Source organism: Penicillium canescens (assembly GCF_028828765.1).
Source record: "Penicillium canescens strain IBT 15451 chromosome Unknown utg000002l_segment0_segment0, whole genome shotgun sequence".
NCBI lineage: Eukaryota > Fungi > Ascomycota > Eurotiomycetes > Eurotiales > Aspergillaceae > Penicillium > Penicillium canescens.
The window spans coordinates 4,994,750-5,021,030 of record NW_026703964.1 but is presented as its reverse complement, the minus strand read 5'-3'; the positions used below and the strand labels follow the sequence as shown (position 1 = coordinate 5,021,030).

Sequence of the window (26,281 nt, the reverse complement as noted above, 5' to 3'; positions counted from 1 at the left end):
TACGAACCGCTTCACAGTAGCCTCAGAAGAACGAGTCGGGGGAATCTGGCAATAATGCGCGATCTAGCTCTATGCGAGCGCAACCTGGATTAGCTTCGTGGTTCGGAAATGGGATGAAACCCGTCAAGGATTAAGAAAGGCGATCGCGTCGCACCCGCTGCTGTGGAAATGCCAATCAAGTGCGCCTCACGAGTCGGGTAGGGCCAGTGAAGCTTGAGTGGTGACGCGGGATGCAACGCGGGAGCAGCGAGGGTGGGTCAGATTGGGGGAGCCCAACTGTCCGACAGGTGCAAGTCGCGCAGGGAAGAAGAAGAGCATACCGTATAAAGCCTTAGTGTCTTAGTGTCTTCCGATTCGTCTGGATCTGAGATCAGAGCGCTAAAGTCAGCATGGTGTTTTGAGTGGAGGGCATGGGCTGTGGTCAATTGGCGAACCACAACTCCCTGGGCAGATCGAAGGGACGCCTTCGGTTGGTCACTTACCAATGTAAATATTTAAACGTCAAACAGGGTCACAACAGCAACTATCAAATATACTAAGTGAATGCGCAGGTTTCTTGGCCAAATCGAATGATTATGAAGCGGATGAAGCAGCCGACACAGTCAAAGAGGGGAGAGAACGAGTTCAGCTCAGTCATGATTGCATCCGATTTTCGCCGCCTGAGGCAGCAATAGGGGTGTATAGAGATTACGACTTGTTACAATACGTGCCACGTTGAGATAGTAATATTATGTATTTGAGATACCATATGGAAATGCTGTCGATATTGCATCTATAGAAGCTGCACTGTGCAGATATGAGATCACAGTTGTACGGCTGCCTTGGTACTACACCTTGCATAAATCTAACCTTAAACTGCATCCTTCATAGCCCAACAATGCCTGGGTCATTTTCCATTACGGTCAGGCATCAAACCCTACATAGAGCATACAGATATATGCATATGAAACATTTGCATTTTAGTTGAATGCTCACTTCTTGCTACCTAAGGAAATCCACTTAGATAAGTCTCATTTCCACAGCTCTTTGCTTTTGATTGATAGGAACCATGAGAAATATACAAGTCCACGTGATAGGGCTAGCACGATAAGTCATCTACAATATGGAAACATACGCCTTGTTTTTTGAAGCCCAGTGGGCCAATTGAATACTCACCATGACTTTATTGGCTTAGACCGATATATGCAACCCGAGGGTACGTACCCCCATGACACTGTTAGGCCTCCAAGATCCAGAAGATATGGGTATATTTCTTGGTACTAATGAACACTATGAAACAAGGAGCCCTTGCAAGTTGGCATCAAAGCACGAATCAACGCTGCATTATGTCTAATCTTTTGCCGTTCCCAGTAACGCCGGTAGTCTCATGCTCTCGCACTTCGATAGTACGACCGGGGACAGATAAAGGGATACGTAAGTCAAAATATAAGAAAGAGATGCCATTAAGGCTGTACAACCTGGATGTTGTTCTTCTTCTGTAATAGAAAGGCAAGTTAGCACTGTCCCTTTTCATGGGAGAGAGATAGCTTCAGGCAAGAGAAGTCCTCACGCCAAGACACCCTTACCTTCCAAGAATCCAACTCGCTTTGCTTTGACTTGTATTGCTTGAGCATATCCTCCAGTACTTGCTTCAGTCCATCCGAGTTCGTCTTGAGTGTGGGGAGCACATCCTGAACGGTGCGCTCAACCAAGACACCGTTCACCATGCGGAAACATTTGCGGTCTTGAGGAAGAGGGTCAAGGGTTTCGATAACAAGCCTGAGGAGACCAGAATGTCAGTACCATGTAACTTCATCGAGGAATTCCAGCTGAGCTGGTGTAGCTCCTGATCCAAGCGCAAGATCTCAAGCCAGAGGACCGTCTGTGACATTGGAAGAAACGTACTTGTGCTCTTCAGCTTCCTGCTCGATATCGCCGATCTTCTGTGCTAATTGCTGGAGGGTATTCTTGAAATTGGTGTACTGGAGCTGGAGCTCTGCATTGAGGGGTCGCATTAGTTTTCGCACCGAAGAGTTGGACGGTAGAAAGACATACCCTGTTGCTTCTTCGGATCGATCTGTTGCTGGCTAGACATGATGACTGCGTGACACTTGTGGTAATGCGGACAAGAAAGCTCGAGAATTAAGATGACGATGCGGGGCGGTTGCAGTTTGGTGTTTGGCGCAGGCCACTATGGACTGTCTAAGCACTTCTCAGCCCATAAAAAAAATTTCACGTTATGGTATTGGCAGATCTTCACTTGGATAGTCTATTCGTTTTCTTTATCCTTCTAATTTATTTTATTTACCTGCTGATACCGTGGTATGCGCACGAAAAAGTAGATTGTATATCACGTGACTGATATCGGAGTTTGCACCGTTTGCCCGCGATAAGTTCGGCGGCGATCGGTCGTCAAGTCAACTTCCACCACGGCTCTCAATCTGTGGTCCAAGTCCCATCTCTGGCCTGCAAATAGGTCCATCGCCATGTCTCGCGATATGGGTCCCCCGGCCAAAAGGCAGAAGAGCTCTGGCAACCTCCCGCCACAGCTACGCGACGCCAAGCGGAAGGATATCGACACTTGGGAAACCAATCGAATGCTCACATCCGGTGTAGCACAAAGACGCGACCATGAAGGAGATTTCATGCCCGAAGATGAGGAGGCAACTCGAGTCCATTTGCTCGTTCACGACCTCCGGCCACCTTTCCTCGATGGCCGCACCATCTTTACGAAGCAGCTCGAGCCGATCTCCGCTGTCCGCGACCCGCAGAGTGACATGGCAGTGTTCAGTCGGAAGGGAAGCAAAGCTGTACGTGACCGTCGACAGCAGCGCGAGCGGCAGAAACAGGCCCAGGAAGCGACAAACATGGCTGGCACAGCTTTGGGCAACTTGATGGGTGTCAAGGAGGATGAGGGCGACAGCGCAGTCGCTATGCCCGTTGAGGATACCTACAAAGGAGGAGGAAACAAGTTTGCCAAGCATCTGAAGAAGGACGGCGGAGCCAGCGCGTTCAGCTCGAGCAAGACTATGCGGGAACAGAGAGAGTATCTTCCTGCTTTTGCTGTTCGCGAAGACCTACTGAGGGTCATCCGGGACAACCAGGTTGTGGTGGTTGTTGGAGAGACAGGATCAGGAAAGACCACACAGTTGACCCAGTTCCTGCACGAGGATGGCTACTCAAAGAATGGCATGATTGGATGCACGCAGCCTCGCCGTGTGGCCGCAATGAGTGTCGCAAAGCGTGTCAGCGAGGAAATGGAAGTCGATCTTGGTTCTACTGTTGGATATGCAATCCGTTTTGAGGATTGCACCAGCGATCAGACGGTGATTAAGTGTGAGTTTGTTTCTGTACATGATACACGAATGAAGGCTAACTAGTATCCAGACATGACGGATGGTGTCTTGTTGCGAGAGTCTCTCGTCCAGACGGATCTCGACAAATACTCCTGTATCATAATGGACGAGGCGCACGAAAGAGCTTTGAACACCGACGTCTTGATGGGTCTTCTCAAGAAAGTTCTGGCTCGGCGCAGGGACTTAAAATTGATTGTGACATCGGCAACGATGAACTCAGAGCGTTTTTCGCGTTTTTACGGAGGTGCTCCGGAATTCATCATCCCCGGAAGAACGTTCCCGGTCGATCTTCACTTCTCACGCACACCCTGCGAGGATTATGTCGATAGTGCGGTCAAGCAGATCTTGGCTATTCATGTATCGCAGGGTCCGGGTGATATCCTTGTCTTCATGACTGGACAAGAGGATATTGAAGCAACCTGCGAGCTCACTGACGAGCGGTTGAAGCTACTGAATGACCCTCCAAAACTCAGCATCTTACCCATTTACAGTCAAATGCCAGCTGAGCAACAAGCCAGAATCTTCGAGAAGGCTGCTCCGGGCGTACGCAAAGTTATTGTTGCTACCAACATCGCCGAGACTAGTTTGACTGTCGACGGTATTATGTATGTTGTTGATGCTGGTTACTCAAAGTTGAAGGTGTACAACCCGCGCATGGGTATGGACACTCTCCAGATTACGCCAATCTCTCAGGCCAATGCAAACCAGCGATCCGGACGAGCTGGCCGAACAGGACCAGGTAAGGCCTATCGTCTCTACACCGAGACGGCCTACAAGAACGAATTGTACATTCAAACGATTCCCGAGATTCAGCGTACCAGTCTCGCAAATACCGTGCTCTTGCTCAAGTCTCTTGGCGTGAAGGATCTTATGGACTTTGACTTCATGGATCCTCCTCCGCAGGAGACAATCTCCACATCTCTTTTCGAGCTTTGGTCTCTGGGCGCTCTCGACAACCTGGGCGAACTAACATCCTTGGGACGCCGCATGACGCCCTTCCCTATGGACCCCCCTCTCGCCAAGCTCATCATCATGGCATCTGAAGAATACGGCTGTAGCGAGGAGATGTTGACCATCGTCTCAATGCTTTCAGTTCCAAACGTTTTCTACCGACCTAAAGAACGAATCGAAGAATCAGACTCTGCTCGCGAGAAATTCTTCGTCCCAGAATCCGACCACTTAACCCTCCTCCACGTCTACACTCAATGGAAAACCAATGGATGGTCCGACTCATGGTGCGTTAAGCACTTCCTACACGCCAAAACCCTCCGTCGTGCAAAGGAAGTCCGCGACCAGCTCCACGACATCATGACCGTCCAGAAAATGCCACTCATCAGTTGCGGCACAGACTGGGACATGATCCGCAAATGTATCTGCTCAGGTTACTACCATCAAGCCGCACGCGTCAAGGGTATTGGCGAATTCATCAACCTCCGTACCAGCGTTACTATGGCCCTTCACCCTACAAGTGCACTTTACGGTCTGGGCTACGTACCAGAGTACGTAGTATACCACGAGTTGATCCTCACAGCCAAGGAGTACATGTCCACAGTGACCGCAGTCGATCCTCATGTAAGTTACTTACCCAACCCTACTTCTTCCATTCCAGAACATATAATCCAGAGCATAAAGCTAACATCTCCATCAAGTGGCTCGCCGAACTAGGAGGCGTCTTCTACTCCGTCAAAGAGAAAGGCTACTCGCAGCGCGATCGCCGCGTAACAGAACTCGAATTCAACCGTCGCATGGAAATCGAATCGCAGATGGCAGTTGACCGCGAACGTGCTGCAGCCGATAAGCGGCGCGAGGAAGAACGGAACGATCCCACGCGCCGCAAAAGAGAAGTCGAGGCTGGAGCGGGGTCTGCCGTGCGCCGACCTGTCATTAAACCGGGGCGGAAGGTCGGCGGTCTTACTGCTTCGTCCTCTACTTCGTCGCGGCCTAGTGCCAATGGAAATGGCAGCGGTAGTGGAGGGGCAGGAAGGGGTGGTGGTTCTGGGGGGAGTGTCGTTAAGAGACCAACTATTCCCCGGAGGCCAGGGCGGGCATTTTGATTACAGTCTTAGTGTCAGCCCTGTGTATGCCGTTGGGCTTTTGAGTTGCCTGTTTGTACAACATTGAGTTGTTTTAAATCCATCTAGATGGATATAGTTGAATAGATACCCGCCATTGCATTTCAAACCAACCGGTCATTGAGCTGTACGACTTGATAGTACCTTACGTCCTTTAGTTACCTGGGCAGGTTTGTTTCTCTTTACCTACACCTATTCCATCTCAAAACTATGGGGAACTTGTACGAAGCAAATACTTGTGTAAGTCAAGCTTAACATTGTATAAGTGACTAGACCTAAGATATGAACAACCATGCCCATCCTAATCAGACAAAGCAGTAAAAAGGGAACAGGCTAAAAAAGAAAAACGTCCCAAATGCCAATATCTAAAAAAGACAGTATTTCCCAATCCATTCAATAACCAGCTCATCCAATCAATCCAAAATAGAAAAGAACAGGCCAGCATGGTACCGAAGGAAATGAGTAAAGCACCGACCGAGCACAGCTCAGTTAATAAAGTTGATGCAGAAAAAGTGTAGAATCAAGCTTCCAAAGATGTAATCGGCAAAGGCCCTGTTGTAACCAAATATTAGCAAATATCCCAACCCCGGTAATGAAATACAAGAAAGAACCCACCTCTCATGCGAGTAACCCGTCCCCTGCTCCTCACCCTGCTCATCCGCGAACCGCGCGTTCTTCCCCTTCGAGCTTGGCTTTGACGTAGCACCGGAATCACTAGTTTGCATGCGAAGACTTGCGGTAAGAACGAATTGACCAACGGCGGCACTGAAGCCACTCAGGAAAGCGTTGAAGGGCTGTTATTGAGAGAAGGTATTAGCTTAGTTCATATTGGTTTCGTGTATAATGTGGTTTATAGATTGTCATGTTGCCCATTTTTGGGTATTACCATCCATTGAAACACGAAACATAGATAAATAGCCCAAAGCAGAATGCTGATGATAACTCACGTAATTTCCAGCCAAGACACAGTATAAGAACTGCAAACCACCAACAAGAACAAGGAACACCATGAAGGCATCTAGAAGGAGTGTACGCTGCGGCGTCGTGGTGGCATATTGCTGCCAAACATGCTGGGCAATTTCTGTTGCTGAGGCGTTCGTCTTCAGGGTGGCTGGGCCTGAGGAGAGGGGCTTTGGTGTTGGGGTTGTGGGTGTGGAGGGTGTTACAGAGGTAGATGAGGCCGCGTGGCGCTTGGGAGGCATGGTTTTGGGATCGGGGGTTGTCGGGTGCTTTTTTGGGGTGATGCAATTGGGATATCAGGAATTGGAGGTAGGGTGCACTTTTATGTCCCCAGTTTGTTTGGGTGTGGTCGGTGGGTGGAAGGGTAATGGCGGAGTGGAGGAGATCATTGATGCCAGCTTGGAGCTTCTCCGTTATCGCGTGGTCACGTGGTCACTGTTTGGAAATATACAACAGTATAAATATTTGATTATTTGACGGTTGTACATAAGGGTGATTATGCTTTATTCTTATTTCTTTTAACTTGATACGTTGCACATTATATTTGTATTGATGATATTGCACCACTACTGCCGTCCCCAACATAACATACATCATAGAGAGAAGAGATATAGAAACAATGAGGGGAGGGGATATCATCCAAAATCCAACGCCACAAATGATAGCATCGTGTATATAGTTACAAGCCAAGAGAAGACACCTCGTATGTAGATATGCAGTAGCCAGACGTCAACGGACAAAACATATCAAGATCAGTCCGACGCAAATCAGACAAACCATTCAGTAACATTAGTCCCCTTGGTCGGCTGAGAGGCATCATTTTCGACATCCATCTGGAAATCACGCATGACCTGGTCCCATTCATCCCAGCTGAGCGGAGGGGCTTCAGGGAATGGTTCGGGGTTCAAGAGGGGATTGCTCATGGCGGCGTTGTAAGGTAGGGTTGTTGATAAGCCCGATGGCGGGAGTGAATTCGTTGCTGGGATATCACTTTGTGTAGTTGGGGTATCGTAGATGTTCTGGGAAGCGAAGAAGTTTGTGTCGGGGAAGATGCTCTGTAGAGCATCTATGGGACCTCTGCTAAGGTCGATGTTCAGATCGGCGTCAGATGTAATCTGTGGAGATACGTCTGGTCTATTATTTTGGAAGGGGCTTGCCTGTCCCGGTGGCATATGGATCTGGGGAAGAGGGTGGTTGGGCACAGAGGTGATTTGAGCGCCGACTGGCTCTAATGGGCTGGGAGCTGGGCCAAACTTGACAAGCAATTCCTGGCTCTGTTTGATGCGGGTGGCTTCAGCTCGTTTCATTAGGGCGGCGAGGGGCCGCCATAGCATGCCCTTCTTATGGGTGGCCTGCACTGCCCAATCTGAGTAGAGCGAGCTAACGGCATTCCAGGCTCGATCGGTGATAGGGCAGACAGGGCGAACGCATATTTCAGACAAGACAAATGCAACACCATGCCATTGCATATTGGTCCGGAACAGCCAGCCCCATTTGGCGGTCTTTGGATCGGCTTCGAGCAAGCGGCCAAATTCGAGCACTTCGATTGCTGTTAAGAACAAGCTCTCGCGAGTTGCCTGTGAGACAGTGGTGCTGCGATCTTTCCGGGTCATTGGGTGGTGGACCATCAGCCACAGCTTGGCAAGGATAAGACGCCCCACTGTGGCAGCGCACCATTGGATGGGAATGTTCATGTCACAGTGTCTGATATACCGTTGTTCGCAGCGATCACTGATTACTTGAATCATCTGCTCACAGCGACTGATTGGTGGCTTATTGTCAAGTGCACGAAATTCGGCGCCGGGACACACGTAGTTTGCTCGTCGCAAAGCACTCGTAATCTCACAGCGAATGAGACAGAATGTATTATCGGTGCAGCCCTCCCGTTCTGCGGGAGCCTCAGTCATCTCGGGGTACAGGTCCTCATCGTTGACATTCAATGGAAGCCGAGTGTCGTACATGCTCTCATGGATAATAGGATCCGTCCCATGATCTTCCGATGAGCGGACATCCAGTAATGAAATATGCCACCATAGTCGACGGCGCATTTCGGTCTCGAACGGCTTTAGTGCGAAATTTGTTCCGTCGCGATGTATGCCTAGTCCTTGGGCAAGACGCAAGACGATGGAGGTCATAGACCAAACGAATTTGCTATCATCTTCTCGTCGTACACAAACCAAGAACAGAACAGCAGCCTGGAGAAGGACCAAACTTTGTGTATTCAGGAACCCAGCTTTTGCCAGGGCTTGCTCCGTAGCAAAGCGGTACCGTTTGACAGCAGTCGCGCGGTCTTCACCGAACCGGAATGCGCATTCTTCAGGCTTCATACTGACAAAGCTGCTCAGATACATAGCGAAGACCAGAGCCTCTGAATTCTTATCAAGCGACTCCGGGTGCCGCGCTGCCTCAACAAAGAGATTTCTGGCAGTCGGTCGATGAACGATAGTGATCAGAGGAGCAACGTTGTCCTTGTATGTTTCCCAAAGTATAGACACTTTGGAAATAGAAGGGTGAAACTCTCGAAGCGAGTGAGACAGCGAGTAGTATCCAAAGATGTGTCCATCATGAGAGCTTGAATTAAGAGAGTCTGGCGAGGGAGCATCATCTTCCTCAGAGTCAGAATGATCGAGAATATCTTGCAACTCCTCGATCTATAGCAATTAAAATAAGCCATGACCTGGTATAGAGACATTGATATATCATACCTCATCTCCAAGACTAGCCCAGAGTCGATTGCTCACATATCGGCTCCGACCTTCATCAATGACCAAGCGCCCGAGCTCGTTTTCAAGTCTGTTAGGGGCAGGGCTCTTAGGATCTGCAAATGGACATTCAGAACTCTGGCCCTGAGGTCCAGTCGGTCCAGTCGGTCCAGGGGGTGCAGCAGGAGCAGCTGCTGTAGGCACGGGCGCAGACGCAGGCGTGTCGCTGAGAACAGTAGAAGACGTCGTTAATGCCGGCGTCTGGGTTGATGTCCCCTCTGTACCCGAGCCATTACCACTCCTCAGGTGATCAATAACACCTTCCAAACGACGCAACCGCGAAAGCAGCTCCGCGTCAGGTGGGCGCCTCGATTTTCGCGGGGCACGGCCAGGCGGGGGGAAAATGCATTCAATACCTGCCTTTGTACAATTTGAGCATGGACTCCGCTTGTTACATCGGACTTTTCTGCGGCGGCATGTTACACAGCTGCGGGAGCTCGATATGTCAGCGTGGCGGGGAGCGGTGGCGGACACGTTGGGCGAAGTCGGGGAATTATCGCTGACGACCATCTCTGGCGAATCTGATTGGAACGACATAATGGAGAAGGAATGCAGGTCTCGTCTCCTACATTCTTAAGCAAACCATCTCTTTGCGGCTTTGAGCTTTGAAAAGATCACAGGAGCCTCACATGTTATCATGTGGGGCATGTGACTGGTGACTCAGCGTCTAGGCGTTTTCCTCTTTGGGAAAAAGCCGTTATCTCCGTGCGGTTGGATTGTTGGATTGTTATGGTATTGGAATTCATATTAACGCCTGGTATATGCAGAGGCACGCTAAATGACAAATAGAAAAAGCACTATGAACAAAGATCAGTGGCTCATGTCTCTATAATAGGATTGAGATCCGAGGTACGGACTGGCAAGTCATCGCCTCGCCAGCCTCGTCGAAGGAAGCGTTTAAGCTTTCGCCTAAAAAAAAAAATTGGTCAAATGTTCAGAGATACGGAGTACACCGATGTGAAAAAAAGAGGGAGGACTCACTTTGTAGATTCCCAGATCTTGTTCGCCCCGTTGAAAGTATGACTAAAAAGCCGGTTAGCCCCGTGGATCTATGTAGGGAAGATCGACATAGCGTACTAACCCTGAAAAGGTCGTCTGTGTCAGAGCCTTAGGTCCATATTCCTCCTCAAGAAGCCAAGTATAAGCATATGGAATCTTAACCGCAACTCCCTCAAAGGTGCTATCACGCAGCGGGAAAATATCACTTTCCTTAAGTCACAATTAGCACGACACATCGACATCAAGTAAAATGAGGGCACACCTCGTAATGATGCTTATCCTTGCAAGTCAACGCCTCCGGATGTCCATTCTTCCTCTTATTCTCATCCTTGCGCACAGCAGTGATATCAATGAAAAGGCCCGACGACATATCAATCCAGCGCGCGTCGATCTTGTTCATTGTATCTCGTTCAGACTTGACGACATAGTTGGGATTGATTTCGAGCATGTAGGCGCGACCACCATCAACGTCGGGGAGATCGAAATGGTGCTCTGTCATGTTATAGTATTCTGCTAGGAAGTGGATTGTTGCTTCTGAAATTTGGACATCTAAGTCGTTGTCCCACGGGAAGATCTATATTCTGTTAATTATTGCCTAGGTGGAACGAATGTGGAAGTGAAGGGTAAATCTTACCTTCTGATTCCACCACCAGGCCAGCAGCGTGCCGTGCATAATCCATGTCTCTGCACCGATGGCGTTCATTGTCGAGAAGTATGTTTGGACTAGGGCTGAGAGATGTGGGATGACATCTGATTCTGGGAGAGTTTCATTGGCGAAGCTGGGGTTTATAAGTGGATAATCAGGATAGATTAAGAAAGAGAGAGCGTACCGGCCGTCATAATGATAATGGAAACTGTGGTAGCAGTTTAGTTTAGTGCCGATATAGACATGTTATGTTGTTAACGGGGTGTCTCGACATACGATGATTCATCTAACACATTCTCGCGTGTCAGTTAAAGTTGACAGGAACCAGACGGCTGATCGACAAGGCTGTAAAACAGTATTAGGGCGGCTTGTACTCACGGAAATATTTCTCTGTTGGTATTTTCTTCTCGCTTTTATACTCTCTTGTTACGTTCTTTCTCACGCTCATGAAATCCGGTTCTGTCCCTGTACTCCCGCACACCCCGGAGACAATTGTTGCTAGGAGTAGTCCATGAAGCCAGCAAGCGGTAGCTAGAGATCGCATTCTGTATGGGAGATCGCAGATTCTGCGTATTTATGCGTTGATTATCGGCATATACAACGATTCTGATATATGGAAGGATAGGTTTGATTCGTATGCTGCAGGATCTGCCAAAAGGAGATATACGAGGCACGCGAGGCAAGGTAAGGATATAAATAAAGATTGTTGAATAGGAAAAGAGGTTATAATGCAAAGAAACAAAAGACCAGCGCAAACATCAAGAATGAAAGATGATGACCAGCACAGAAATAGGCTCAGTGGCTGAAGAACAATCCCCTTTCCAGCGGAGTAGATTTCACTTATCTCTCGCAAATTTCAGAACCAAAGAACAGAAACAAATTGACCCTAACGTGATCCATGATTGGGACTGGACGAAGCCGGCTTTCCGCCACGCAGCCAAAGAGGCTTGGTATTGAGCGGGAGCTGACGACTCCCATCGTACTCGTTCGGAGAACAATACTATTAACGAGGCCGGTATATCCGTGGATCGAATCAGCAAAGTCTGCGCGTTCCGCCACATGGACCCACATGGTAATGAGCTTGTCTTGTGTCGCGTGTTCAAGTGCCGGGGAATATTTCACAGCACATGGGTTTCATTTTAGGAGGTTAATAATATTGGATTAGAGAGAGGGCCGCGAATGCCCCTATTTCGTTGGCGTTTTCAAAAGTTAGATTAGTGCTGTTGCTATGTATCTGAAGGCGCAGCGGGAAGTCGATGTATACGCGTCCCTTCGATAGCATCATTTTAGTCTGTTTGACCGCTGCACTAGCACTCCGCACAAGACTGGAAGGATCTAATTTTGACAAAATGGGAAATGCATCACGTATGACATCCGGAGGCTCGGCGTTTTGACCGTAGAAACATGATGGGTATATAGTTGGATATCTATCTTTATGTCGATGTCGATACAAAATATATTGTCATATCTAATGCTACTAGTAGCCATTAGCTTGCTTAAAGTCCGCGTATAGTCTGCACTTATTAGGCGCAATTGAAGCTAGGGGTTAGACTTTCTACAGACCTGTTCGGTAGCCAAGAAATGGTGTAAATTGTGGGTCAGAAGTCGGCCGTTTAGACGGAGTAAGATTCTTAGGCAATGTTACATGAGCCACTTTAGAGTAATTCATTTGAAAGACTTCCATCTCACTAGTTAGGCCTCGCCTCGAATAAAGTAGGCTGATCAGCCAAAGTTCTCGGCCCATCGCAACCCTCAGGCAACCAAACCTTCACCAACTCGAAGCCAGCCATCTCAAGCAAAGACCTCCACTGCGTTTCCGTCCGTTCCAGCGACGCATAAGTAGCCATCATATGCAAATCGGACAAAACAGCAGACAACGCAACCCCAGATTCAGGCAAAACAGTCTCACTAATCAACAGCAGCGAATCAGCCCCCATAGCGACACGCAGCCGCCGCAGGATCTGCACGGCCTGCATATCAGGCCAATCATGCAAAACAGTCCGTAAAAAATAAGCCTTCGCGTTGCGGACGGGCTGTTCCTTGAAGAAATCGTGAGCCATGACTTCGATCCCCGGGAGATCAACGCCAGCGACCACAGCGGGCAGATCCTGCAAAATCAGTTTGCCTGGTAAGTCTGGGAAATAATTTTGGAATTTTTTCAGGTCTTCGCCCTGGCTTCCGCCTATGTCAACAATGAGTGGGTCGGACTGGTCTTCCACGCGCAGTCGTGCGACCGGGAAGAACTCGAACCAGTCTTTGCCAGTTCGCCGGAAGGGCATGCTCATTACCGTGTTGAAGGCTTGATGGTAATATGGGTTAGAGTTGAGGAAATCGAAGTAGTGAGCTGGTGTGTTGTGTGCGAACTGGAATGGCCCGTCTAGGCCGTTTTTGGGGCTCTGCCAACCGTTGGAGTGGAAGTATTCTGGGAGACTAGAGAGTATTGTCCAGAAATGAGTTCTGTTTGATGTCAGGCATTGGCAATGCTACGCTATCTCAGGGGAACTATCATACCCATGAATGATCGCAGCAGAAAGGGGCGAAGTTGACACCAGTGCAGCTGCCAACGGCGTCGTGGTATATTTGTCTACATCTACCTCATGGATCACGGACATGGCAGCCAGGAATCGCACAATCCGCCCTACAACTGTCTGTTGTAATTTACAATGGTCTGAGAAGCACTATGCATGAGCAATGGGCAGTAAAACGAGATGATTTAAGTCTACCTCCCGAAGGAGGCTTCTCTATAGCTATTTATAATGGTCAAATGCATACGATATGCCTTTCATGAAACTATTGCGTGATCAGCTCACTAGCAATATGAAAAGGCCACGTTGCTTGATGCATTCAACCAAGTGCTCTGAAGCTCTCTATAGCGCTGCTCAGCCAAGCATTAGCAGTGCTTGGCGAGCTTCAGATCACAACACACCCCCTGAATGCAGCAAGCATTTCAGAGGTTCAAAAGCCATAAAATTCAGCTCTAAAATGAATGGATAGGGTGTCAAATAACTTCCCCAAATACTCGATTCTGATCGGTCGAATCAGAATGCCATTTTGCTCATGGAGCAAGATATCTCTTCAGTTGATGAGAGAAATGGATAACTGCTTCCTGAACTCGTCAAATGACGGTTTCGGGAGCGGTTTTGTGAGGCCATCCGCTATATTACGGACACCTGGCACATGCGACAGCCGTATCTTTTGATCTTCGACGGCTTCGCGAATCCAGTGCCAATGGACGTCAATATGCTTGCTCCTCGAATGGTTTTTCGCGGACGTCGTAAGAGCAATAGCTGAGAGGCTATCACAGAGCAAATGCACTGCTTCACCCTTGTTGCCAATGCCTAGATCGTCTAGCAAGCGACGCAGCCATACGGCCTGGCTTCCTGCGTCTGAGAGAGCGTAGTATTCAGCCTCAGCTGAAGACTTCGTGACGCTGGTTTGACGGCGAGTACACCATGAAATAGGAGCGCCGGCGAGGAAGAATACCCAGCCGGTTCTCGATCTCATAGTGTCGGGGTCGGAAGCGAAGCTCGCGTCCACGCACCCCCACAACCCTAGACCTTCTTCAAAACCAGTATTGCCTGCTTCCTTCGCCTTGCCGTAAGTGATCCCATATCCGCTGGTTCTCTTGGCATAACTAATGGCGTGGTCGGCGGCGAGGGTATGCGATTCGTCGGGGCTCTGATTGAATTTCGACAGTATGGAGAATGCGAGGGTAAGGTCGGGCCTGGAGTTGTTGCTCGCATAGCCGATTTTGCCAGTGGTCTTCCTATATTCCTCGCCTCGTAAGGTGTCGGTAGGAAGCTCTGGATCAGCTTTCTTGAGTACTGCGATAGGATTCATCGGAGTAAGAGGGCTTGGTGAAGCTATCTTGGTTGTTGGTTTAGCAAATCCGTCAACATATGCTTGCTGGTCAATGCTCAGCAGCCTCTGCTTCCTGTCTCTTTTGATGCGAAGGCCAAGGTAATATGACACTTCACCGAGGTCGGAAGTTGACCATTTTGCTGAAATAGCTTCTTTAGTGTCGTTAAGAAGCTTCTCCGAAGTTGCTGCTATCAGCAAGTCGTCAACATAGACGAAGATGAGCACTATTCCACCCCCCTGGACATGGCGTACGTAAAGGCATGGATCAGCCTTGGTGCTCATGAATTGCCTGGAGTGGAGGTACTCGGAGAGGGTTTTATACCAGTTTGCTGCCGACTGGCGAAGTCCGTACAAGCTTTTATAAAGCCTGCAAAATGCTCCGCGGTCCTCGAAGCCTTCCGGGTAATGCATATACGTTTCTTCCTCCAAAGCTGCATTAAGATACGCTAAGTTGACGTCCATATGCGTGGTGTGAAGGTCTCGCATTGCGATGACGGCAAGGAGCACTCGAAGGGTGTCATATCGGCCAGTACTGGCGTAGACTTCGTCAAAGTCAATACCAGGAAGCTGCTGGTCTCCGCGGGCGACCCAGCGAGCTTTGAACTTCGCTGGTTTGCCCGCTGAATCAGTCTTCAATTTGTATACCCATCGACCACGAAGTGGGCGGGCGCCCTTAGGCGGTGTCGCCGTTTTCCATACACCGAGGGCTTCAAATTGTGAGATCTCTGCTTGCATAGCTCTCTGCCACCATGGCCATAGAGGTGAAGCTTTCGCTTGAGCAAGAGAGGCTGGAGAGTCAAGCCATTTGGTAGGGATTTCCTCCATGTTTTGAGGTAGGGTATGAAGGTCATTACTAGCCAGCTTTTGAGCTAATAATACCGTTGTAGTGTCTTCCCATGCCTGGATTTCCCTTCTGTCACTTTTTGAGATCACTGAGGGTCTGAAAGCTAGTGCTCTAATGATCTTGTCGGTTTTGGACGGCGATAGCTTGTCCTCCTCGGCCATATCGAGAGGAGATTGATTGCTTGTTAGGTATGCGTCTACTTCAGAGGTGAGATTGTCGGCAGATTCATCGGAGCTTTCTTCATTGTCCGATTCAGGGTTGAGGAGCAAGTGATCTGCTTCCTTGAAGCTTTCCTGGCTTTGTTGGCTTTGATGGCCAATAGGCTCATCGATTTGATGATGAGGAAGCTTGTTTCGAGGGTCTGGAAGGTCGGGGTTGTTGTAAAGGGCCCAGTCTTCTCCTTCCTCGAAAATTGCATCTCTCACTAAGTGGAGAGTGCCGCCATTAGGTCTAGTGCCGTCTGATCGCACTGGGTAAGGTCGGTAGACCTTGAAAATGCCGCCATTGTCATCTTCATAACCGACGAGGTAGCCGATTTCGATGCGGCGGGCGAGATGTTTGCCGACGGGGTCTTGAGCCACCTGCTCTCGGCCAAATACTCTGAATACCCGGCATCCGATGATACGAAGGTGAGAGAGATCCGGCTTCCGGCCATGGCGAAGCTCATATGGGGTGGTTGGTGGCATCCCGGCGAGTCGTCTACCATAGTAAATGGTGCGGTTTCGGACGTATACGACGGTCTTCATGATCTCCGCCCAGAGGAATGGCGGGAGGTTCGAGTCAGCTAAAACGGATCGCATTCTCTCAGCTACTATGCGCATCAGTCGTTCCACTTTCCCATTTTGCTCATGAGCATATGGAGCAATGAAATGCCAGTGGATTCCGCGGTTTTCAGCCCAAATTTGGAGGTCTTTCTGAATGAATTCACCCCCATTATCGGTCTGAATGGCTCCAATTTCCTTGGTCGAGTCGATAGAAACAAACTGCTCAATTCGGGCTTGGTGGTCCCTTTCGTACTGGGCAAGAAGCTTCTTGATAGCGTCTTTTGCTTCGTTCTTAGACTTGAGGAAGCAAATATCGGCCCAGCCATCGAAATCATCGATCATTAGGAGCCAGTAGCGAGCTTCAGTATTGAGAGCAGGTTTTAGCTTGCCGCCGCCGCCAATATCTATATAGACGAGTTCTCCGGTCTTTTTCGAGCGGTGAAGCACAGGTGCGCGGCGTGGTTTCAAAGTTGCTTTGCCAATGGCGCAGCATTCGCATGGCCTTTTTGAGGCTGACAACCCATCAATGTCAATGCCATTGACGATTTTGGCTGTATTCTGCACCCCCTGAATGCTGAGATGCATCATACGGCGGTGCCAAGTGTCGACATTGACTCGGGAGCGGTCCAAAACAGGTGGTTTTGACGCTTTTGACGCTTGCTCGGTTGCTATAGGCGGAGCTTGCTCAATTTGTTGAGCTTCCTCGATATGCGGAGCTTCCTTGGTGAGGCTCTCGGCATTCAACTCATCCGATTCTGTCGTCGTTTTCAAGGCATATATTGCTTTCTCAGTTTGATGAGTTTTAACGACGTTAAGCAGCCATTGTGAGCCATTCTTCCTTCCCGAAGTAAGGTGCGAGCCGTCCTTCTCAATGAAGTCAACCCTGGTTGGCTTATAAATGGCTGTAATGCCTTTCTTTGAGATACGGTTGCCGCTGAAGAGGTTGCACTGTATGGTCGGGCACCATATTGTATTGCAGAGTTCGATTTCTCTGGTTTTACGGCCCGATTTGACGGTCAAAACGACGTTTCCACGAAGCCCGTTTTGCTCTTGTCGTCCATTTATAGTGACTATGGTGGTCGTAATTGGCTTAGCAGTGCCAGCCACGAAGTAGTGAGGTGAAGAGATAAAGTGGTCATCGCTTCCTGGATCACATATCCATGCTCCTGGGCCATTTTTGGTGTTTACCGAGAGGGCTATAGTAGCTGGTGACGGTGATTCGTCGCTTAGCGAAGCGGTGAGGGAGGCGGTGAGTAGAGATCTTCTTTCTTCTCCTTTCTCTTCCTTTTCCCCTCTTTTTGGCCGTTTCTCGGGGTATTTCTTCCAGCAATTGGAGCTTTTATGCTTCCGGCCGCAGTGCTTGCATTTCTCTCCCGTTGCAGCGGTTGAGTATGCTTTTGATGTCTCGTTGGAGACGTTCTCTGTCTGGTTCTCTATCTCGCTGACGAGCAGCTCGAATTGGAGAATTTCCTTATCAGGGTTAGATGAAGCTGTGAGTCGAGACTTGAGGTTGGTCTTCCAGCTTTGCCATTTCTCCGAGTCGAGCTTTCGAATGAACCAAAGGCATTTGATTCGCTCGCTTTCAATGCCTTCATTATGGACCTTGGCCCATGCAGACTGAAAGGCGTTTTTGTATTGGTCGAAGCTGGCGTAATTGCTCAGCTTACATCGCTCAAGCTCCGCAATGCCGTCTTCAGCTACTTTGTATGGATGCGGCTTATAATTCAGCTCCAATGCTCTCCAAATAGCATGCGGCTGGTTGATTTTGCGGTGTTGTAAGAACTGGAGAATGGGCTTCGATATGTGATTGCAAATAACCTTTCTCGCGTGGCTGATGAATTTCTTTTGCATCATTGAATACCGATGGTCGGCTGGGAGGGCAATGACTTCGCCATATACAATGGCTTCAATTGCATTGTCTTCAAAGACTTGTTGCATGCTCATTACCCAAAGGGTGTAGTTCTCCTTTCCCTTCAAAGCTTCGAATTTGTCGTCATCAGTAAGCTTGCGATGAATAGTCGCAGCTATTTTGATGTGCTCGGTGGCTTTGCGAACGGCTCTTGCGTATTGGACCTCTTCATTGGTCATTGCCGGCGTCGGTTGATGGCTTGGTAGACGTCTTAGCGGTGCATTGCCAGTGGAAAAGTGAGATCTCCGCGAAGCTGTTCTTTGAATTGGCTCTCCACTATGGCGACTGGAGGCTCTAGGAGTATGTGTTCCGTTCGGGTGAGCTGTATAGCTTCTTCCCGGCTTGCTCGACGCAGTTCGGTTGCGATACATTACGTCGGCATCTGTATGGGGCCCATCGGTCTCTGACTGGTCCGATGGTCCATGGATTGGCTCACTTGGTTGAGTAAAGAGAGAGGGTGCTCTCCTACTTTGAATGTTAAGCCTATATCTATCAGACGTTGTACTGGCGTCTAAGACATGTGGTTGGTTGGTGCCAGTGATCTCTGGCCCATATTGAGGCAGCGAGGTCGAAGCTGGCTGCTCTCTTATTGGTTGGTTGCCAATTGCTCGCGATGAAGGGCCCGGCGCCGAGTCCTGGATCACGGTATGCGTATCGTCTTCAACATCAGAGGGGTAAGCGTCGCTCATTGGTGGAGCTTCACTTTCACTCCAATCGAGGTGATCGGTCTCGAGACGGCGACGTTGAGAACGTGTGGTGCGTCTATCAGACATTGTTGGAGGAGTGGACTCAGGGGTAAAGCAAGTAAAGAATTGATAGCAAGAATGAAGCTATTCCCGGCTTACGGAGACGAAGCCGGGCTCATAACCTGTTGTAATTTACAATGGTCTGAGAAGCACTATGCATGAGCAATGGGCAGTAAAACGAGATGATTTAAGTCTACCTCCCGAAGGAGGCTTCTCTATAGCTATTTATAATGGTCAAATGCATACGATATGCCTTTCATGAAACTATTGCGTGATCAGCTCACTAGCAATATGAAAAGGCCACGTTGCTTGATGCATTCAACCAAGTGCTCTGAAGCTCTCTATAGCGCTGCTCAGCCAAGCATTAGCAGTGCTTGGCGAGCTTCAGATCACAACACTGTCAACACAAGCACAGCACACGGATTAAGAATGGATGCCAACTTACTGGCAAGCAGGGGATCGGCCTTAATCTGCAATTGCTCAATATTGAACGCACCATGACAGTTGGATATAGCATCAAACAGCTTCAAGTCCACAGCTAATCGAATAGCCATTCCTTGGTGGCCCTACCACATGTCAATTGCCTGTCAATTACCTCCACAGGGGATCCACACGGCATACCGAAAATACTAGACGTGAGGCAATCACCAAAGGACTCTCCAGCCGAGTCCGTAGTCTGTCACATGCTTGCAGTAACTGGGTTTTTTGTTGCTCATCCAATCTATCTGGATCGACGGCGTCGAGTTTATGTTGCAGATCGCTCATGTTGCAGTAAAAATAGATTTAATTGTGATACTTTATCATTATGATTGATCTTTTCTTTTATACTCTCTTTGAAGCCGAATTCAACGAATATCCCGGCTATTCTCTAAATTGAATCTTGTCTCATGTAATAGACCGAAAATCCCATCGGACTCGGTATATTCGGGGAATTCTCGTATAACGTTCAATGTCACGTTCTGAAGTGTAACCCTAAGAAAGTCCAAACGACCCGGTGTCCTAACCAAAGTTTAAAGGATCCATCAGACAGTCTACAGCGAAGTCAATTCGCAAACTGCACCAATTCGAGCAAATCGGGAATAGCCGTCGGGCGCTGATGGGCCAATATTAACTTATAGTGGAGATATTTGAAGTGCCTGATTGGTTAGGTTTTAACTCTATAACTTCACTGCCTGTTCCTCCCATTTCCAGCCACCGAGGTTGGCATCTTTGGACCCTGAATTTTGCGTCTAAGTATTGGCTCACTGCTTACCCCAGGAGATCTTGGACCTGTTCATTCTTACCTAATTTCTTCCACCTTTCGACTCTCACATGTTTCTTTCTGATACCAATGACTCCCGACTAGTTTTCGTTACATTTGTTCATGTGCTCCCATTTTGACATTCATTCGATACGATGAGTCGAAATACACACTAACACTTGGCCCGGATTTACCTTTGAGGCCGTTTACGTTCCCGGTTCGAGAGAAAGTGCGCTATTTGTGTGTCGTGTGTCCACAGACATAATTTTATGCCTATAGGGTGTGCCCAACTCACTCTCGACCCCCCCAATCTCACAAGATAGTGCTAGGATAGCCCACTATCACGGGCCCCCAAGTCCAAGATCCAAGATCCAGTGGAAGTGAACATGTCAGAGGCCTCCACACCCCTGGGAGAATCAAGCACACTGCAACCGGGCTCGGCACAGCAGCTGAACCGCTCCTGTGAGTCATGCAGAAGTCTCAAGGTACGCTGTTTGCCTAGCCCGTCCACGCCTAATCAGTGCCAGCGATGTGCGAAGGGGAAGAGGACTTGCGTCTTCGTGCCCCCGCAGAGACGCCGGCCCCGTAAGCGGACGGACTCACGTGTGGCACAGTTGGAGAAGGAGATGCGGATGATGCGTTCGCTGTTGAAGGGTCGGATTCGGGAGGAAAGTGAGCCCGAGTCGGAGGGTAGTGAGGTTGATGATCGGGATTTGGAGGGCGATGGGGAGCTGAAAATTATGCGGGATCATTCTGCACATTCTTCGGATCGATACATGGATTATTCGCCTGAGTTGATGAATACCCATCCTGGTGGGCATGATGGTGTGCCCTTTTCGGGTCCTCCGTCTTTCGCTGGGTTGCCACCTGGTTTTGAGATGGAGGAGACTCCGCCTGTTGAGGATGTGATCGACCGGGGTATTCTCTCTCTAGAAGACGCAGAGCAGTTGGTGGCATATTTCATCCACGAGCTCGCATATCTCTTCCCGTTGGTCGTCTTGCCCCTGAATACAACGGCAGCGCAACTGCGACAGACAAAGCCAGTCCTCTTTCTCTCCGTCATCGCGGCCACATCAATATCCGTCGACGCTGGATTGGCAGCGGTGTTAAATCGCGAGATGGTCCGGCTCTATTCCGAAAGGTTCTTCATCGAAGGCGAGAAATCACTAGAATTAGTGCAAGCCCTTCTCCTCATGATTGTCTTTTACTTCCCACCAGCGTCGCCCCTGAAACTGCAATTCTATCAGTACACGCACATCGCCTCGACGATGGCGCTTGAAATCGGTCTCGCCAACAAGCGTCGAGTCTCGAAGAAGTCCGACCGGAAGAACAGACCTGAGCCGCACGATGAGTTGCTGGCTGAACAAGCAAGAGCGGTTCTGGGCTGCTACCACCTTGGCTCAACGGTGGCGATGAAAACACGTCGACAGAATCTCCTCCAGTTTAACGACTGGGTGACCGAATGTGTCAAACATCTCGAACACTCCCCCACCGAACAGATCAGCATTTGGCTGTGTGGTTCGAGCTTCAGCGTATAACAGACGAGGCGATGTCTTCGTTCGGTCTGGATGATACCAGTGCCACCTCGCCTTTGACGGAGTCAAGAGTACAAGCCGTGCTGCGATGGTTCGACAAGCGAATGGATACATGGAAGAAGAATACTCCTTCAGCCATGCTGACAGGTAAGTCCTTCTCCAAGCATCCCATTCCCAGCCCATCAAAACTAACACCGCCCGACTCCAGTTCCAATGATCCTCGAATACCGCTCCACAGCCCTGGCAATGTACGAACTAGGCGTAGGCGAAGGCTACCGCGACCCAGACGCAATAAAAAGACGCTACTTCACGCTCCCAACCCTCGACGACGAACACGAAAATGATCCCGAATCCTCAGATCCAGACCCAACGACTGCCCCAATCCGAACAAACACACAACAGCCTACCAGCACAAACACCCTCAGCGCAATCCGCATCGACATAAACATGAAATGGATGAACGCCGCGCAGGAAATGCTAGACGCAGTCCTAGCATGCAGCATAGACACGATGCGGAAATTGCCCAACTTGATGTACACACGGCTAGCGACGGCCGTGACAGCATTGCTGAAGATTCATTTCTCTGTGCGGACTGGGGCACTGGGAGAAGTCATCACGCCCGAGACGGTGAATGTGGCATATTATCTGGATGCTGTTGCTGCGAAACTTGGCGAGGCGGGCGGTGGTGGAAAGTACAAGATTCCTAGTCGGTGGTATCAGGTCGTCGGCGTCAGAGGACGGGATTGGTATGAACGATTGGAAAGACGGTATAGCGGGAATATTGGGGTGGGAGTTGGATTGGGGACTAGTCCATCAACCGGAACAGGAGTCACAAGAGAGCCGATGGGCATATCAGCTCAAACACCAGGTATTGGACCAGGATCACACCACAGTACCGCAACACCCTCTTCAAATCACTCCCACACCCACCTGAACGTGAACGTGAACCCAAACACACAAACACAACCAGGAATGGACCCCTACCCCGTCTCAGCAGCCGTGAGTCCCATCCCACCACACGCACCGGGAATAGAAAGCGGCTATGTAGCAATGAGCGGAGGACCGGGAATGTGGCCCGGGGCTGGTCCGAGTCCGATGGATGCGCAGAATCCACATTTCTTCCATTCCATCCCACCGGGGTATCAGCCTTTGCCTGCGCATTCACATCCAGCCATGCAGCCGCAGTTTGCCTATGAGGCACAGCGGATGCCGGCCCAGGGGCATGTTCAGGTTCATCAGGGTCAAAGCCAGGGTCAGCCACAAGCTCCAGGGATGCATGGGACGGGCATGGAGCTTGATGGGTGGTTGCCTGATGGGAGTATTTTGGGATGCCGCCGCTGCCCGAGTTCTGATAGTTCAGTTGGCGCTGATAGGGTGAGCAGTGTCAGATCAGACCAGATCAGATCGGACCAGGCTGAGATGCGGAGTTTGGTGTGCACATGCTCGTTGGAGTATATCCATTGATTCTTAGGATATCAACACGGTTGGCTGTGTTGTGTTTGCATGCATATGTTATATAACTATTGAGTGGGGTTAGTAAACCCGACAAACCACAGGAATAGGAACAAAATAATGAACAAAGACATACTTTACTCACCAAATAGAGACCAAATCTCTACTCAATCAATAAAGAGAAGTGAGAGAGTGTGTGTCAAGCTTCAGTCCAGGTCGAAGTATAGAAAACCCCAACAAAACAAGCCGATACCCAACCAAAAGCCAAGCAGGCAAAAAGAAAGGAAAAAGAAAAAATCAACCCAAACCCAGAAACCGGGCCTATGCGAATATTAATACCGAATGCCCAAATACCAAAACCAAAAACCAAAAAGGAACAAAAAAACCCAACCGGCCGTTCACCTCAACGCATTTACCCCCATTTACCCGGGCTCGAAAAAAATGATATGGCGGCATATCACGGAACATCGGGAGGATCGGAAGTTCCGCGGTGTGTAGAGTCCGATTACCTGTGAATGGGTCGGTGGGTATTTGGGTTCTTGGCGGGCTGGGATATGTTGGTGCTTGGTAGGACTATACATAGATATGCATGCATAGATATGTGCAGGTGGGTGTAGTTGTGCATTGTGGATTGTTTAGGTGTTGATACAACATGCTTCCGAATCCGAATCCGAAGCCGGATCCGAAATTTGTTAAGGATGCGATGTGTTATTGAGGGTTGGGGGGTGGTAGATGTTTGGAAATTGATAAGCCTTCAGCTCGGCATATGTTAACTATATCTCCCGAGAACCCCATATACTCATCACCGCTGTGGATATGCTGTGAGCTTATAATGGTGTAGTTACGGGAAGATCACCGAATAGAGTACTGTATCTCCGATGAAAACCAGGAACAGGGGCCCTCGGGGAATCTCCATGGACAATCTTCGGGGTAACTTTTTTGTTCGCGGAAACCATGCAGGTCAGTCATTGCTCTGAAACAGGGTGCTCGTGGGGTTTATGAACTAGTTGGATATGTATGGAAATAAATATTGTAATAGACAGGTAGCCATGGGTATCAAAATCGGACCACCGAACCCGAATGGGGTTCACCAGACGCCGAGACCAAATGAAAAGAATGTAAAGAGAAAGAAAGTTTACAACCAAACTCATAGCAGCATGGATCCAAGTGCATAAAAGAAATCAGGTAAGGCTAAATGCCTCCAACGCATCTAAGAACCCGGCGATAGCACCAATACCAGCTAAGCCCCTTGTAGCTTTCTTAGTTAAGTCTTTCCGGCGCTCCTTAGCCTCCTCCCTTGGTTCTCGGGAATCATGGGAATCATGGGAATCGCGGGAGCTGCGCGAGGAGTAGTGACGCGAGCGGGTTGGTGATCGATGTCGTGAGCGAGGCGATGGGGGTTGGAAGCCCATTTCGGGTGTAGATGTCGAGAGTGGGTAGACTGATGGATGGGGCCGGCGCTGTGGGTTGTTGTTATATGGGGCTTGGGGCTGGCCCCACGGAGGCCCGAAATGGACTTGGTTTGGTGAGTGGCCTCGGGAGGATGGGTAGGGTGTTGTCATGGAGGGACCGGTTTGTTTGTTTACTGGGATTGATCGAGGGGTTGGGGCATAGGGCTGGGAATTATTATGATTGTAGGGTTGCTGTGGTGTGCTTTGAGGATATGCTTGGGGTGGTTTCGTTTGTGAGTGAGGTGACGGTGGTCCTGAGAAGTGCGGTGGTGGGCGTGGTAGGGTGTGGATAGGAGGTGGGAAGCTGCCACTTGGATATGGCCGGTTCTCTGTATTGGTCCAGCTAGAGGGATATCGAGAGGAGAGACTGCTGGCGTGGACGCGACTGGGAACCTGCTTGCTGTGAGAGGGACTGAGAGTTGATCTTTGCTCGCCCTCGTCGCTCGAGTCAATAATGATCCTGGAATTATTTCGACTGTCTCCCCGCTTGATTATATCTTCCGGCTCTGACTCGATTTCTACCCGAGCCTGGTAATTTGAATACTTTCGGCGGAGTTCAGCGGCTTGCTGTCGTGCTTCTTGGGAATGGGGGTCTCTCCAGTCAACTGTGGGTCCCTCGATATAGTAGCCCCGTACATCGAGGCCCTCAAAGTCCGATCCGGCGTCATCATCGTCAGTGTCAGAGGAGACATAGACACGAGGTTGGGCATGCTTTCCAGATGCATCGATCAACTTTCCAGCATTTTGTACCTTCGAAAGATCAATAAGGGGCACCCAGATTGAAAGTAAACGGTTCATGGCACTTTCAGAAAGCTGCACCATATCCTTTGGCGATCGTTCCATGTTGCTCAGACCAACATCACTTTCTCCAAAAGTCACGACAGGCATTCGGATAGGATCAGAGGCACGAGTAGCAGCAACCGATGGCTTCGACGCGGAAGCCGTGCTTGACAAATAATTTGAATGAATTCTCTGATTTGTCTGGCTGGTTGCTGCATCTCTCGCCTCCTGTTCCACGAGATCCCAGAGCCGGTCAAGACGTTTCAATGACCAGTAACGTACAATGATCATGTTCTGCGAGTCTGCTTTTTCTTGGGCGATGGTGTCATCAGCAACTGATGGCAACGACTCAGCATCGATTCCATCATCAACGTTGGATTTGATGATACTCCCAAGCTGTAAAATCTGAAGTAAAACAATCAGACTGAGCTTAAGAGAATCAAGTTGTGCAAGCAAGTAGGTTACGTGCTGCTTCTGAAAGCACCACTTGAGTCTCTCTTGGAGAGGAATCCTCCTCAGGTCATCATCCCTATCGGTTGACTTTAGCATGTCCAGCATGTGTTCAATCTCGATGAAAATCATCTGGCCCTGGCCAGCGATCTCCCATGCCTTCTCTGTTGCCTCTGGTGTCCGATGGAAGCCCGTTGATTCAATAGTCTGTCCAGCATCCTTGAGGGTTAAAGCAAATAGTGAGATGCCCTTGGCGATGCTGTGTATCTCCAGCTTGGACTGCGCAAGTTGACAAGCTGCGGCATTAAGAAGCAGTGAGAGCCGCAGCCCCGCACCGGCGATCTTAACAATGGAAGCCTGGGAACCTTGAAAGAGAGTGGCTGTTAGCGGGGTCATCTCATTGTCAGAGAGAGATCCTACTCTGCGTCATGATCGGATTGCGTTGTAGGCTGCGCAGGGTCTTAGGTAGGATGAA

The 26,281-nt window shown here is 49.4% G+C and overlaps 9 protein-coding genes across 9 annotated transcripts; 3 read left to right on the top strand and 6 right to left on the bottom strand.

Annotated features, from left to right (window-relative positions):
* Positions 1-1,442: 1,442 nt before the first annotated feature.
* On the bottom strand, positions 1,443-2,074 carry N7446_003129 (putative prefoldin subunit 2; the record flags this gene model as incomplete). Its single annotated transcript, XM_058511878.1, has 4 exons — positions 1,443-1,475; positions 1,566-1,758; positions 1,885-1,975; positions 2,035-2,074. The coding sequence occupies 4 exons, from the start codon at positions 2,072-2,074 to the stop codon at positions 1,443-1,445; spliced, it is 357 nt and encodes a 118-aa protein (XP_058377414.1).
* Positions 2,075-2,465: 391 nt separating this feature from the next.
* Positions 2,466-5,389, top strand: N7446_003128 (putative mRNA splicing factor RNA helicase (Prp16); the record flags this gene model as incomplete). Its single annotated transcript, XM_058511877.1, has 3 exons — positions 2,466-3,315; positions 3,367-4,907; positions 4,985-5,389. 3 exons carry the CDS (start codon positions 2,466-2,468, stop codon positions 5,387-5,389), a joined length of 2,796 nt encoding a protein of 931 aa, XP_058377413.1.
* A 503-nt stretch (positions 5,390-5,892) lies between these two features.
* On the bottom strand, positions 5,893-6,609 carry N7446_003127 (putative oligosaccharyl transferase subunit Dad1; the record flags this gene model as incomplete). Its single annotated transcript, XM_058511876.1, has 3 exons — positions 5,893-5,959; positions 6,023-6,201; positions 6,355-6,609. 3 exons carry the CDS (start codon positions 6,607-6,609, stop codon positions 5,893-5,895), a joined length of 501 nt encoding a protein of 166 aa, XP_058377412.1.
* Positions 6,610-7,134: 525 nt separating this feature from the next.
* On the bottom strand, positions 7,135-9,666 carry N7446_003126 (putative C6 transcription factor; the record flags this gene model as incomplete). Its single annotated transcript, XM_058511875.1, has 2 exons — positions 7,135-9,018; positions 9,073-9,666. 2 exons carry the CDS (start codon positions 9,664-9,666, stop codon positions 7,135-7,137), a joined length of 2,478 nt encoding a protein of 825 aa, XP_058377411.1.
* A 281-nt stretch (positions 9,667-9,947) lies between these two features.
* N7446_003125 (uncharacterized protein) lies at positions 9,948-11,318 on the bottom strand (the record flags this gene model as incomplete). The annotated part of the gene is made up of 8 exons (XM_058511874.1): positions 9,948-10,038; positions 10,111-10,152; positions 10,211-10,338; positions 10,391-10,702; positions 10,763-10,907; positions 10,959-10,982; positions 11,051-11,060; positions 11,153-11,318. The coding sequence occupies 8 exons, from the start codon at positions 11,316-11,318 to the stop codon at positions 9,948-9,950; spliced, it is 918 nt and encodes a 305-aa protein (XP_058377410.1).
* A 1,144-nt stretch (positions 11,319-12,462) lies between these two features.
* N7446_003124 (uncharacterized protein) lies at positions 12,463-13,289 on the bottom strand (the record flags this gene model as incomplete). The annotated part of the gene is made up of 2 exons (XM_058511873.1): positions 12,463-13,196; positions 13,286-13,289. 2 exons carry the CDS (start codon positions 13,287-13,289, stop codon positions 12,463-12,465), a joined length of 738 nt encoding a protein of 245 aa, XP_058377409.1.
* A 7,235-nt stretch (positions 13,290-20,524) lies between these two features.
* N7446_003123 (uncharacterized protein) lies at positions 20,525-21,676 on the top strand (the record flags this gene model as incomplete). Its single annotated transcript, XM_058511872.1, has 1 exon — positions 20,525-21,676. The coding sequence occupies one exon, from the start codon at positions 20,525-20,527 to the stop codon at positions 21,674-21,676; it is 1,152 nt and encodes a 383-aa protein (XP_058377408.1).
* An 11-nt stretch (positions 21,677-21,687) lies between these two features.
* On the top strand, positions 21,688-23,137 carry N7446_003122 (uncharacterized protein; the record flags this gene model as incomplete). Its single annotated transcript, XM_058511871.1, has 2 exons — positions 21,688-21,820; positions 21,882-23,137. 2 exons carry the CDS (start codon positions 21,688-21,690, stop codon positions 23,135-23,137), a joined length of 1,389 nt encoding a protein of 462 aa, XP_058377407.1.
* Positions 23,138-24,306: 1,169 nt separating this feature from the next.
* Positions 24,307-26,236, bottom strand: N7446_003121 (proline-rich domain-containing protein; the record flags this gene model as incomplete). Its single annotated transcript, XM_058511870.1, has 2 exons — positions 24,307-26,171; positions 26,227-26,236. The coding sequence occupies 2 exons, from the start codon at positions 26,234-26,236 to the stop codon at positions 24,307-24,309; spliced, it is 1,875 nt and encodes a 624-aa protein (XP_058377406.1).
* Positions 26,237-26,281: the final 45 nt, after the last annotated feature.